General features: G+C 40.6%; 1 protein-coding gene across 1 annotated transcript in view; it reads left to right on the top strand.

Annotated features, from left to right (window-relative positions):
- The window catches only part of DHRSX (dehydrogenase/reductase X-linked), a gene marked incomplete at its 5' end in the record, with an annotated part of 164,582 nt that overhangs the window by 111,226 nt on the left and 39,219 nt on the right, over positions 1-14,137 (top strand). The window contains one exon of the mRNA XM_083855228.1: positions 2,991-3,198. Within this exon, the coding sequence (XP_083711354.1) occupies positions 2,991-3,198 (208 nt within the window). The remainder of the gene's footprint in view (positions 1-2,990; positions 3,199-14,137) is intronic.

Here is a 14,137-nt window from a genome sequence, read left to right as displayed (position 1 = left end):
GCTGTTTGGCATTAATGGTTTGTGTGCTGCCACTTCAAATTTCACATACACTCTGAAAAAATTGTAAGGGTGACTACTGATAATTAAAATCAGAAAGCTACTGAGTTGCTTGGATTCCATACCAGAAGAATAAACACCATCAGTCTTAGTTTACAATGAAAAGATAAGGCATTTGTTAGTGTTTCAAGCAGTATTGGATTAATTCAAAGAATTAAATATAGAACCAGCTTTCATTTTTGACTTAACTTTTGAGACCCTTAAGTAAAGTTGATGATGTTTCTGGACAAAAGAAAATCAATAGCATGCCACTTTTAGTATCTACTAAATGTTAAGTAGTTAATAATTTAAAAAAGAGAGCTTGCTGCTACACTTACAAGGTTTTCCCTTTTGTGAAAGGAGACAGGTTCAGGTTGCCTGTTGGGTATCTCTCTGTATGCTCAGTTTTAGTGAATTAAAAATGGCTTTTCCTCCAATAAGAGAAACTGCCCTCAGACTACTGGGCAAGATTTTTTTGACGACCTTGATATGAACTACCTGAAAGATGAGGCCCTTTAAAAAAACAAACAAAAGTCTTTCAAAGGTGTTTTGGCTTAACATTATTTGAGCAGCTCTTGAAGACAAAAGGGGAATTGTAATAGCATCAGATGCAGGCAGAGGTGATTGTGCCTGCTCAAGGACTTGACCAGATTTTCTACTCAGGGGATGCTTTTGAAGAATGAGCAAAAGAATATATGGGAGTGTGTATCTTTACAGTTGTGCATTGCATAAATGAAAATATTTTGTCTCCCGATGTGAGCTCAGATCTGTTTCTTTGCTTCCAGGATGTACAGCACAGATGGTGGAGACTAATTGGGGTTGAGGGCAAAGCCTCTATGTGTTCTGGAAATCCTGTGCCTCTCTGGAGGTTGAGGGTGAAGCTGCTGTGGCAGAGGCATCCTCGGGGCTAATGTGAGCAATGGCAGCCTCCTTGTGTCTGCCTGCTGGTCATGATGCAAAGCTGAACGGCTGTAGCAGCTGTCTAATACACTTCTCTCAGGACAAATTTCTCCATCCTCCCATCTGACTTAACCAACAGAAATGTGTCTGTGCATGGAGGGGTCCTATATTGAGCCCTGCAGCAATCCCAGCAGATGCAGAAGCAAGATTTGGCATGCAGATCAGCCTTGCTGTGCCAGGGCTCTTTTATATCGGCTGCCTTTCTTGGGCTTGTATTTTACCAGTATTGTTGCAAACAGAACTCTGGCAAACTGCTTCCTTTCACCTTTTCCAAGTGCCAGAGCTTTGGAGGGCAGGATGGCCTCAGAGATATGCAAATTAATTCCTTGTACTAGCTCTGGTGCTCAGAGATGCAGCAATGTTTCCATCTGCCTTCCAACAGCTCATGCTGAGTTTTGTCTGTGCTAAAACTTGCACTGTAGCAGGCTAAGACTTTGTCTGGGAGCTTGGGGTTTGTTCCATCTCCAAGCCATTCCCATCTTTTCTTTCTTCCCAGAAAATAAGAAGGAGTCACAGCTGGGCTTGTCTCGCATTAACATCTCTCCATAACCTTCATGCCAGTTCTCAGTCCCAGCCACTGTTACAGATGTGACTATACACAGTTTACAGCAGTCAATGACATAGGGAGATGCTAATCAGCTTTTGTGGAGCCTCATCATGTAATTTGTATTGTATTTCTTTCACTGTACCACCAGTCAACATCTCTCATGTTCAGTCTTAAGTTCTCCATTTGCAGGTACACTGTGTTCCATCCAACCCTTTTGTTTTCTCTGTGGTCTTCCTGAGTTTCTTCCCCTCCCATTGCTTTTCCAGTTGCTCCATTAAGCAGTAGGAAGCCACAGGTGAATCCCTATGAGTGTTTGCCATACTAAAAAAGATCCCTAGAGGATCTTCAGCCCAAGAGGCAGCAATAAAGCAGGACTGTCAGGTGTCAGGAACCCCAAAAACAGCGATGTAGATGCACAGCATGTGCAATTTAAAATGGTCATTTAATGTGCAATCATCAGGTCAGGCTGACATCAGGAAATGCGATGTTAAAGGCTTTTAAGTGAGCACATGAAGTGGCATGAGGATTAAGCTAACACTCTCTCATGTCTTGTGTGTAGAGGTGGCCTTTCTGCTGTATCATATGTATGGGTGTTAGAGAGAAGCATCCTGTAACAGGATTCTCCATGAGTTATGTCCATCTGCATTTAAATGACAAAGGTCATGTCTACTTGTACAGTAATTAAATTTTAATAAAATAAGAATAATTTATAGCATTCAAGTCTCTGCTATAATTGAGCAGGGTAACTGTCCCTCACACAGCTTCAATATGTGATATAATTTATGCATGAGCTCAGAATTCTCTGCAAGATGCTGAAATCAACATTGCATGTTGGGGATGTGGATACTTATTTTAGACACTGAGTTTGAAAATTGTGGTTTGTGGAAATTTATGCAAAAATATTGCCAAAATAAGCATTGAAGACCTAATTTCAATATGCAGCTGCTTGTAACATGGTAATTAAGATATATTGGGTAAATTTACTACATCTGTTCTCACCCACACCAGTGAGACAGAAGTTGCAGATTTCAGATGTAGACTCACCAGAGCTTTAAACTCCAGCCAGGACCCAGGAGAAGGCTGTCTGGGAGAGCAGGTCTGCTGCTTAGCCTGGTCTTGTCTCCATTGCTCAGAGCTTTGATGGAGGGAATGTTGTTGGGATTGCCCAGCTCCCACCTCTTGAAAACACTTTTCCCAAATGAACTCACAGTCCTGCAAAGAGAGAGAGAGAGAGTCAGTCAGCACATTATCTGGGTAAAGAAACCAAAGTGGGGGTTTAAACGTTTTTCTTGTCAGAAATCAATCATTTTCTACTTTGCATCCCATCACCAGTCACTCACTGCTCTAAATGATATGTTTACTGTCTGCAGCAGGAGATTCATACTCCTTCTAGCTTGCTGCTCCTCTGAAATAAATCAACGGGTTTTACCTCTACTTTTCCCTCCAGCTGGGGTGATGCTGGTCCCTGAACGGAAGACAGAGGATGGCTTTGAGGAGCACTTCGGCTTGAACTACTTGGGACACTTCCTGTTGACTAACCTCCTCCTGGATACGCTGAAGCAATCAGGAACGCACAGTCACAATGCTAGGATCATCACTGTCTCATCAGCCACCCATTATGTAGGCAAATTGCACCTAAACGACTTACAAAGCAGGTACCGATCCCTTTTTGGTATTCACTGATCTGTCGTGCGCAGATTAAACTGCAAGAGAATTGTTACTGACTACTGCATGAGGTCGGGTGCTGTTGCCTTTTTTTTTTTTTTTTTAATACAATTTATGGTGCTTTTCGAGCACTTGCTTAATACATTTAATATTTGATAAAAGCTTGCAGCCTCGAGCCAAAGGTACAAATAACTTGTAAATTTTGAACGGCGTCTTTTATTCTGGACTTTGTAAACCTCACTTTGCTTCCTGATCCTTACAGTGCAGTGACGCTTGTGGCGCCTGCAGCGCCTGGACTCACCTCTGCCTAGTTAGGGACTGCTCCATGAGCGGGATGTTTGGAGACGGCTTGGGTGGGTGCTAGCAGGCCTGGTCCCCGAGAGGATGCCTGCACAGAGCCTGTGGCTGCTCGCTGCCTGTCCCCCGAGCAGGGATGCTGGCCGGGCTCTGGGGGGGCTCGCCCTTCCTGCCCGGCTGCTGTGCCGGCCCCTTGCAGCTGCCGCTCCCTCAGAGCTGCCCGCCAGAGCTGCCCGCAGCCCCCTCCGCCTTGTCCTGCCCTGCACCTGACATCCCCTGTGGCTTCCCGCACAGCCCCGCTCCAGCTCCCACAGCCACCCCCGCCCCTGCCTGTCCCTGTGCCACCCCCCCGGCCCGTGCCCTCTGACACAGCCCTGGCCATTCACTGCTCCTGTCTGTGTCACCCCCTGTGCTCCCCCGAGCGCTTCCTGAGATCCGGATCGTGCCCACCCGGGGGTTTTAATCCAGTAAGATGGGTTTAAGTGCATCATGGGTGACTTCCGACCTCCTGCTTTCATTTAGGAAAACTGTGGATGAATGTCTGTGGGATATTTCTAGCATTAGGAACATTAAATGATGCGGTAAATGTCTCTGGTATCATATGGAAACAACGTGGAGTGGTTTAGTTAGCAGAGGAATGGGCAGGATAACTGAGATAAATATCAAAATTTCCCCATGCAGTCAGTCATCCGTGGCAATTACGTGTTCACTAACAGGCTCGAGCAGAGCCTGCCTTCTCCAGAGAGCTTCTGCCTGCCCGCCTGCATGGAGCTGGTCTGACTCCTGGGTCATTGCCATGAAAATCTGTCTCCATCCTTTGATAGGGACTTCAGCAGGTGATCAGAGGGACCTGGCCTAAGGTTTCATTTCAGAACAAAGACTAAAATTAGAGGGCTGGGCTGTTTCCACTGCAGACATTTTACATATGAATGCTGCATTAGGCATGTCAAACTTCTGATTACATATTATGGCATCAGTTTTATTACAAGCCATTGTTTAAACCTCTGCAGGATAGTCACAGTTTAATCTCTTGCTTGTAAAACAACCACAGGAAATTACCCTTACTCTTCACTTGATGTATGTGTTCATTGTTTCTGATGGGCATGTGCTGGATGGCACCGTGCAAGGGGTCGGAGGGGATTAGTATTTCTTTGGGCTAAAGTGTGGAATGCAGAATTAAATGTGACTCTTCTGTGTCTCCAGACAACAGTAGTTTCCTTGATTATAGCAAGGCCTTGTACCGTGCCTCTTTAATTTAGGATCATCCCTATCTTTGATTTATCATTATTAACTCACGTTTTAAAGGAACCAGAAACGTTTTAGTTTGGAAAGTTATGGCTGAGCAAGAACATGTCTAGTCAGACGTAAATAATAATAATATACCAGTGAGATTTACCTGCAGCTTTTGTGTCCTTTACATTTCAACATTATTGATGTAGGAAGAGCCATAAAGGATGACAGACTCTGACTGATTTTTTCTGCTCATTCCCACACAGATGCTCTGAATCACTCAGGGGCAGCAGTGGTGCCTGCACATATGCACACTGGTAAAACCCAGAATGGACTGTAAATTCAGGTCCAAACTTTTCCTTGGTTGGGTTGTAAAAAGATGCTCCTGGGTATTTTTTTTTTTAGCCTAACTGCCAAAAAGCCCCCACTCAGGTGAATAGTTTGACATCACCATAAATAGTGCTGCAAAAACCAGTGAGTTCACTTGTATGTTTGAGTGTGTCCCTACAGCATGAGCAGGGGGTTTAGCAGGAGGACTGCTGGGAGTATCATACCCAGGCAGTTCCTACTCCACAGGGCCCTGGAGATGCCTTGTGATTCACAGCAACATTCATGAGCTTTAATGGATGTGGTAAAGACACCCATGGTAAGCAGTTTCCTGGTGATGCCATGTCTCGTTTTTGCTTGTGTGAATGTGAAATCATTCTAAAATTTTTCTACTTTTTTTTTTTTTTTTTTTTTCTTTATTTTGCAGCAGTTGCTCATAATTCATTTTACGAGTTGGATGTATATTCCCACTTTGGCTGGTAGTCTTAACCTAGCAGGAAAGCAGCAAAACCATCTGGAGTCATTATTGGAGAAAGGGGGGCTATACTCTGTGCTGGGAAAATTACTGCTTGCAGCAGGCTGAATTGTTTTCCATACTCTTGTCCCATTATTCCTAGATGCTAGTTGGGATAGTGTCCTGACTAGAGGTGAGTGACATTACTGGAGCAGGAATTCATCCATCAAGCACGGCAGAGAAGGAAAGGCAAAAGACTTGTCTTGACTTAAAGAAGACAATAAACTGAGGTTCAGTTCTCTGTTTTACCACTGACTTTCTGTGGAATCCTTCTCCCATCCAGGAGACTCTGGGTTGGCAGTCACATTGTGCTGTTTCTCCTCATTGCTTGTATTTGCTGCAGAGAGATCTGATCTGAAACCAGACATCATCCATATCAGTGATCACAGGACAACTGCATAACAAATAATTGTTGGAAGGCCTGTCCCCTGAACAGTGTTAAATGAAGCTTGTGTTACTATCCTCCATGTTTCCTCTTTGTTTTGTTTCCTGCCATCTTACCAATCTGATTTATCCCATGTTGCTCTGGTTAGCTCTTTTCAGTGGGATGGTTAATTTAATTTTGTCTTTTTGCAGTTTGCATTATTTTCCTTCCTTAGTTGTCTCTTTCTTCATGCTTGCCTGCTTCTTCATCTGTGTCTTTTGAGCTTTTTTGTTTGAATTACCTTTTCCCTCCCTTTCTCATTTTTTTTCTTTTTTTTTTCTTATTTGAGGCTGTCTTATTTCTACCCACCCATATCCTCCTCTCCATTTATCTTCCTATCTTTTCTCCCTAGCCCCTCTCTCATCTCTTCCATGCGAATGCCATTTCTCCCCCTTCGTAGCCCTCCTCTTCACACACACACCAGTGTAAGAGACATGGTATGGGTACATCAAGGCAGGATAGAGCTTGTTCCAAGCAGGCAGGGCACAGCTTGTTTCATGTGTGTTATTGAAAATGCAAACGCGCACACACTAGAGCACTGACTGTTCTCCCAGCTCTTTTGCTGAAGGATATATATGAAGAACATCAAACGCCTTTGTGGTCTTTTAGATCCAGACCATTTTCAACAGCAATCACATGAGTCGACAAGAAGATCCCTAAGGCAAATCATTCTCCTTCATCCCTGCTTTGAACACGATGGTTTTCAGGAGGTGAAAGTTTAAGAGAAACACAGGCAATCTGCAAGCATTTCCACAGTGGTGATTTCAGCAATTGCATGCAGAGGGTAGCACACTGTGTGCTCCAGCAGCACAGCTAGCATGGCCTTCTTTCCTCTTTTGCCTGCCTCAAGTAATACTTCCTAAATTGAGAGGAGAAAAAAAGTATGGTCATGAGAGAATATGGCTGTCTGGTTTTAGCAAAAACTTGAAGAAATATGTACCATCCACTTGGGTTGAGGTAGGCTTGAGCAATGCACTGGAGTTTATGGTGCTCTTTCAAGGCTGAGGTGTAGGGCATTCCTTTGAGTGCTCTGCCTACTGAAGTAAGAAGGTATTTTAAGGAAAATAAAGAAAAAAAGACCGTATTCTCTTTCCCAGGCTGTGGATAACACTTGAATATGCTCCTTTCCCAGGGGTTAGCATCTTTGTGTGTTCTGTCTAGCTTTTTCTCCATGACTAACTATTCCTTTCATCATGCTCTCTTTTTGCATACCAAATGGGCCCTGTAATGCTGTGAATCACAGATCTATGAACTCCCCAGCCACAGTAACACAGCTCCTATTCTGGTTCACATCTCTTGTATATTCAAGAACAGTTAGTCACACTTTTCTGCTCCCTTTCGTCTGCTCTCCAACTGCAGAAGGAGCTGATTTTCTTTTTTAAACTCTCCAAGATGAATATGATATATTAGATATAATTTCTGTATTTTTCCCTGTAGCTCTAGTGCATGAATCATGTCAGAGACAATAGAAGTTAAATAAAAAGAATTGCAAAATTCCCAGCTGCCACATGTGTGTCCTAGCTGGTGTAAAATAGGATAAACAACTCTGCCCTATATCTGGGAAGATTCTGGGGAGATCAGGCAGCTCCAGTTTATCTCCTCTTTTAGGCAGTTCATAAGGAGCTGTAACAGGAAGTGTTAGGTACTGATGAGAAAATCTGTCAAACAAAGTGTCTGTAGACCTCCTGTTCTCGGATGAGGAGTTTCATTCATCTTTTCTTCTGTTTATGTGATGTTTGTTGGTTAAAAAAAGTTGTATTAAGTTTGGGCAGAAAGTTGAGGATTTTTTTCCAACATTACTGAAGTTTTGGAAAATATTTTCTATGAGCAGCAACTAAAAGCTAAGATGCTGAATCACATTTGGAAAATATTTATCCATTTTTGGAACCAAAACATTTGATTTCACTGTTCTAAAAATCTTTTTTGAATTTATTTGTAATTATCCCTATGAGTACACTGGTATTCTGATTTTGAAGTATGACAATAAAACTGAAACTCACAACCTTTAATTTCTAAACCATCCTTTTCAAGTATCTCCATCAGTTTCAAATAACTTTTTTTTTTAAGCTGGACATTTGTGTAAAATAGATTTTTTTTTTTTTTTACTAAGAATGGTTTGATGAGTCAACATCTTTTTTTTTTTTTAAAGGCTTCTTTTTTAAAAATATCCATTTAGTTTCTTCAGTGCCTTTTCATGATTGATATGTTTCTTAAAGATTCTTAATTCTCTCTATCTGGAAGACCTAGAAGTATAACATCTTAAATTCAAGCAAAAACAAACATGAAGCTGGTGTAGCATAGTAGTAGCATAGTGCTATTGGGTATTTTTCTATTTTTTTTATATAATAAAGGAAAATTTGTAAAAAAAGTAGGAGAGATTTTCATTATTACCCCTTTTGTGTAAATCAAATTTAGTCACCACAGAAGTCTTTCATAATAACATATAAAGAGCTATTTCACTGGACTGTTTTTCAATAAAATGCTGTGAAAAATACAGAAATTGTAATCATAAAAGTTTGTTCTAGATAATTAGATAGATACATATCATCATAGGTTTTATTTAACTCATGGAATTCATGGTTTTGTATGAGTCCTGCTGTTTAAGCAGCTCCTCCACGTTGTCTTCTATTTCATATTCTGGTTCTATTTGCAAGATAAATCATGTTGTCTTGACAGGACCAAATGCCAACTGCAGTACAGTGCTGTATTCATTTAGATGTGTCCTTCCTGCAGCAGGTTATCAAGTTTTCCTGCACAGAGTTAGATGATAAGTATTTAAATGCTTACTGCATGCACATAAGTCCTTCTTTGCCAAATACTTTCTGTATAAATGCAAAAGCATTTGCTGCTTTGCAAAATGATCCCTTGTGTTTGCAGCAATTAGCATTAATTGCAAAAATTGTCTGGCCTGGAAAATGAGATTACTAGGGAAGCACAGATCTCAAATTCTATAAGTTAATTTAAAAAAAAAATAAAATTAGGCTACTGTATCAGCAGACCAATTCATCAATTCAAAAGACAGAGTTCTGTCTCAAATGCATCAAGTGTTTTGTACATACCTGTCTGTTCCTGCAACCAATAACAAAGAAATGAATAATTTAAGTTAGGATGTCAACTTCGGAAAGCTTTCATTTTACATTTATTGATGTATTTTTGTTCTGTCTAATCAAAATGCTTTTAGGGTTGATTGACTTCTGCAGAACAATAACAGAGTGTAACACTGATACCGCAAAGATAACGTCAGGCTAACATGTATTTGGGGATATTAAGTGTAGCTACTTTGTTGTTACAATGTTAAATTCCTTTTTGTCTAAAGGAATTAATGTTCTTAACAAAGGATTGTTAATAATGGTAATTGGTTTGATGTGACATGTTGTTTCTGAACTAGTTCAAAATTGCAGCATGCTGGGAAGTGTCTGAGATATGGGTGCTCCTGCTGCCCAGCCTCTCCCTGCACCATGGGGTGGGTGGGACAAACCAGCTCTGCCTGGCGTTCAGGACAGTAGTTCTCACAGATGTGCTGTTTTCCAGAGAGGCAAGATGGTTCTATGATCATTTGAAAGTTAATGTATTGCATTCATATGACAGAGAGAGCAAAAGGGACCTGGAGAACTGGGAGCAGAGAGAGAGCTTGTTGCTCTTGAGAGGGGAAGGTTAGTTTAACAACTTTCTGTTAGCAAAAAGATTCATTAAGGCTGAATTAACCTTAAAAGCTTTGGAGTTCAGGTCCTGGGTGATTATTCAAGTGTTTTAAGCATTTCTCTCAATTGCCTTAACTACCACCGTCCTCCCAGTATCTTGTTAGTGGAGTTGTCCTTTGGGCTGCCTGGCATAGCTGGAGAAGGCTGGTGCACATGCCTCTAAATCCCTGGAATAATGTGTTTAGAGAAATGGACAAAATTTTCAGCTCACCTCCCAGAAACCCCCTCCAAGTTCAGCCCTGCTGGTGTTCCTGTTTCTTCATAGCCATACATTCCATGTCTTGCCACATGCATTAAGGATTATGAGGTACTGTGCAGGGAACTGAAGGCAGATTTCTGCCTCTGTGATTTGTTAACTCTTAACCTTTTCTCTATTCCTCGTCCTAAACCTCTTTGTTCAGAGAAGAACTTAATCTGTTCAAAAGAAGACCAAGCAGTTGAAACTTAAACCTGTGAAGAAAAATTGGTATTTTAATTAAATCAAGTTCTTGATAAAAAAAATGTTGTGAAAACTATGTTTTCTAAGTAAAATGAATCTCTGTAAACATAAAATATTTTAGCCCCCAGGAGTTTTGATACTGCCAGAATGTCTGATAGCATTGTAGCTTTGTTGCTCCATTTCTTGTTCTCATTATGTGTTGGATGCTGTGGTAGCCCAGCCTTTCTTGCCATGGGGAGTGGAGAGGGGCTGAACACAGCAAAATCTCAGCTCCCCAAGAGGGACAGAGACTGAGGAGCACTGTGGCTTGCAGTAGCTTTAGGGGAAGCTCAAGAACTTTTAACAGTGATGTTAAAGGAGTGGTGGGCATGATCAGTACCTGAATTGCCACAAAAAAATCAATCAATCAATCAATCAATCAATCTGTCAAAGCAGCAGTTTCTTTACATTCTTTTTTCAGTGAGGGCTGGGGCAGGACAGCTCTGTGACATTGTTGGTTTTTCAGGACATGAAACTTCTTGTCATTTCCTGGAAAGCTAAACCTGCCAGATTTGACTAGGTTCTGGCATGTCTGCAAGTGTAAGAGGTCTTAAAGCATTCTGGTCCCAGGCCATGCCATGCCCCTTCTTATGAAATGCTTGGTTTTCCATTACAGATCCCTGTTTACAATATTCCAGGGTGACACAGTGTTGGGAAATTTATAAAGTGAACCCCAAAACTCAACTCTAAGGCCAAATGGTACAGAAAATGTTTGCTGACACTGTCCTTGTCAGTACTTAGAAATAACCATTTTGCAATGCTGGCTGTGGACTGCTTTGTATCTTACACTTTTCATGTAGGTTTTTTGCGTTTTGCTGAAGTTGGAATTTTTATGTTCCTTAGGTAAGACCCTTCCTCTTCACAGGCCCTTTTCATATTCAAATCTTATTTAAATCCCACCTGATTTCTGACAGTGGATGAGTGATGCTCTTGATGTACAGTCTCACAAGAACAAAAGCTTTTCATGCTGTGTCTGGACTGTGAGCCACTTCACGGATGCAGAAAACTTGCACATTTTAATACCTCTGCTACCTGTTGGCATTCAGCTGTATTTCTTCTTTAGCCTAGGAGGATCTTCCAAATGAGGAGAAGGCTTCTTGTGATTGCTTTTAACAAATAGCTGTCTTTTTAATAATTTTTTCCTTGTCTTAACTAATATATTGGATTTAGTCACTTTTATCACTCAGATTGAAGCTGTGATGTTCGCATTCTCACTACATAAGAAAACTTCTAAAAAGCAGAAGTTGCTAAATTGTTTCAATGAGCAGAAACTGATTTTCAAAAGTATGTTGTGCCAGACTTGCTAATCTTTTGTTATTTATGTAAACAAAGATTGATGGCATAGCATTTTCTGCACAATAATTATAGATATCTCAAAGGAAAAAGGATTTTGCAGGCACATTTCCTCCAGTAAGACAGACCAGTCCTTCAGTGTAATGAATAACTGCTCTTGCAGAACACATTCAGCCTCTCCTTAAATCCAAGGCTGTGCAGTGGGTTGAGCCCACCACAATTAAGCCTTAAATTATCTTTGCATATACACCAACATAGTCTACTGTAAATCTGCCAACCACAGTTAGTGCACTGTGCTGGATTTGAAATGGCAGCACCTTGTTATACTTATTCAGACCCTACAGTTCCTTTTGAGTCCCAGAATGAAAAGCTCAGAAGTTGCAGCTAATCTGCAAAAGTCGACACCACTTTCGAAATGTTTTTTTCAGAATATTTTGGATTATTCAAGTTATTGCTGGGAGTTTTGTGGTCCTAGGTGCATTCTGGTGAAAGGAAAGAAACCATAAAACCTCCCATTGCTTCCTTTAACTTAAAAGCTCTGTTGCAGAAGTGCGAAGCTTTCCACAAGTGAGTGGAGAGTACCTCCCCCTATTTATAATCCTATAGATGTTCTTATAAAATGTGTGACAATCTTCAGTAACCTGAGATCCAGATTATCCAAGAGATAATATGAGAAGATATGTGTCCATGTTACTTCCCCATCCCTCAAAAGGGTCATGAAGACACAGAATGTAGATCTTGAAGCTGTGATCTTTTTCTTGGGCAAAGCAATGCAAACCCTTGCTTCCTTTTATATATTTACTCATTCATTTGTTTAATGGAGATTTTTATTTGAATGAAGAGATACTATTATGCTCAGTACCACTTCAACTGTTAGCATGTACTTAACACTACATCAGTTGCTGTGACTGTAGAAAAGTGGCAATTTATATCATTCTAAATAAAGACATATATTTCCTGGAAGAATGGAATTACAGTAATTATAATTTGAATTTAACATTGATATTTAAAATAATCCGAAACATTTGAAATTAATACCATCTGCACAGAAAGAAAAAAATTACGTATTTAAAGGTACTGGTTCTGGTGAGACTTTGGGAGGACCAGCCTTTGAGTCCATGCATTTGAGAGCTATGCTGAGCACACAGCAACTGAGATGTACACAACAACTCTCAGTAGAGCAGAATAGCTCTTGGCATCTCACCTCCTGCCATTAGGAGTAGGGATCAGCCAAATGAAAAATGATGCTGATTCCATCTGGATGACAGTAACGCCCAGATGACAAGCCCTGGCTTATTTTGTCTTTCATAAATGATTTTAAAATAAAGACATTGTGTTTCTTTATTAAATGTAGTCCTCAAGAGACAGTAAGTTAATTTTTGTTCCCTCTGCATTTCCTAAAGGCTGTTAGAAAGGGCTAGTCACTGAATGTTATGTATTTATACAGTGAAGTGCTGGAAGCTGGGAAACATGGCTTTAAAAAAGAAACAAAAACCAAACACCGCCCAGGTTCCAGTTTGTGGCTCCTCCTGCATTGTGGGTTAAGCACAAGACAGGAGTCACTGATCTGCTGAGATACCAGCTACTGAGACCATTACCAACACATTACCTGTTGAAGAGAGAGCATTTCTCAGCTCTGGGCTTTTACCCTTATGCTCTAATTTTAGGAAGAAAAATATTATTTTACTACAGACAAAGCCTGGATTTGTCCAGAGCTGTGTGTGAGCGACATGTGGAGCCGAAGAGCTTGCTGCAGGAAGAGTAATGAAAGGCAAGATGGTTTGCTCTGCCACTGGCTTATGACTGCTTAAGTGACCCCCATGACACAAATTAGGACATGAAGGATATGCTTTTGACCTCGTGTAGAACCACTAATTTCATGTATTGGTCTGGTAGCCTTCCAGATCAAATTCATCACAGGGTCATGAGGGCTCCTCAGGAGTCCCTAATGCTTGCGTTCCTTATCCACTCAACATTTATACTTCAGCCACCTTAGCTGTTGTATGTATACTGTCACTATTTATTTTTTAAGGTTGCACATCACATATGTGAAAGAAATGTACATGAAGAAGTACATGAGAAGTTGCTCAGGAACACAAAATGCCCCTCATGTACATGAGATGAGTGACTGTGTAATAGCCTATAGCAGTTGGTAACAGGACAGCTGCTGTACAAAACATAACTGCAACAACATCTCAAAAGCAGAGAAGTTAATACCTTAGATTTGAGCTTTGTTTTACTAATGTATATGCTTCTTTCAAGTGGTAAAATACTGGTTGGTAGTTGTAATATATTTATTTTCATTTCTCCAGCTTGGTGTTTTCTCCTTTTCTATATTTCTTTTTTGTTTGGTTGGTTGCTTGGTTGGTTGGTTGGGTTTTATTGAGAGAAAATCACAATTAATGAGACTCAGAAGATGTGTTCACAGGAAAAATATATCTAGTACTGCCAGGAAGCCTGTTTTAATCTAATAAACAATATTTAGGACTCAAGCGTTATCATAAGAGAAGACAAAGAAACTGCTTGTGATAAACAGTAAAGACATGCTTATTTTCCAATATATTTCTCTAGCTGCTTCAAAATAAGCTGCAAAATTTATCAAAACTTTAAAAATGTTGTGCTGCATTCCCTGAAGAAAGAAAATTTAAGACTCTGAAAGCTTCAT

This window comes from Zosterops lateralis, assembly GCF_965231275.1.
Source record: "Zosterops lateralis genome assembly, chromosome: 2".
NCBI lineage: Eukaryota > Metazoa > Chordata > Aves > Passeriformes > Zosteropidae > Zosterops > Zosterops lateralis.
The sequence above is the reverse complement of the archived record's forward strand: the minus strand, read 5'-3'. Positions and strand labels throughout refer to the sequence as shown.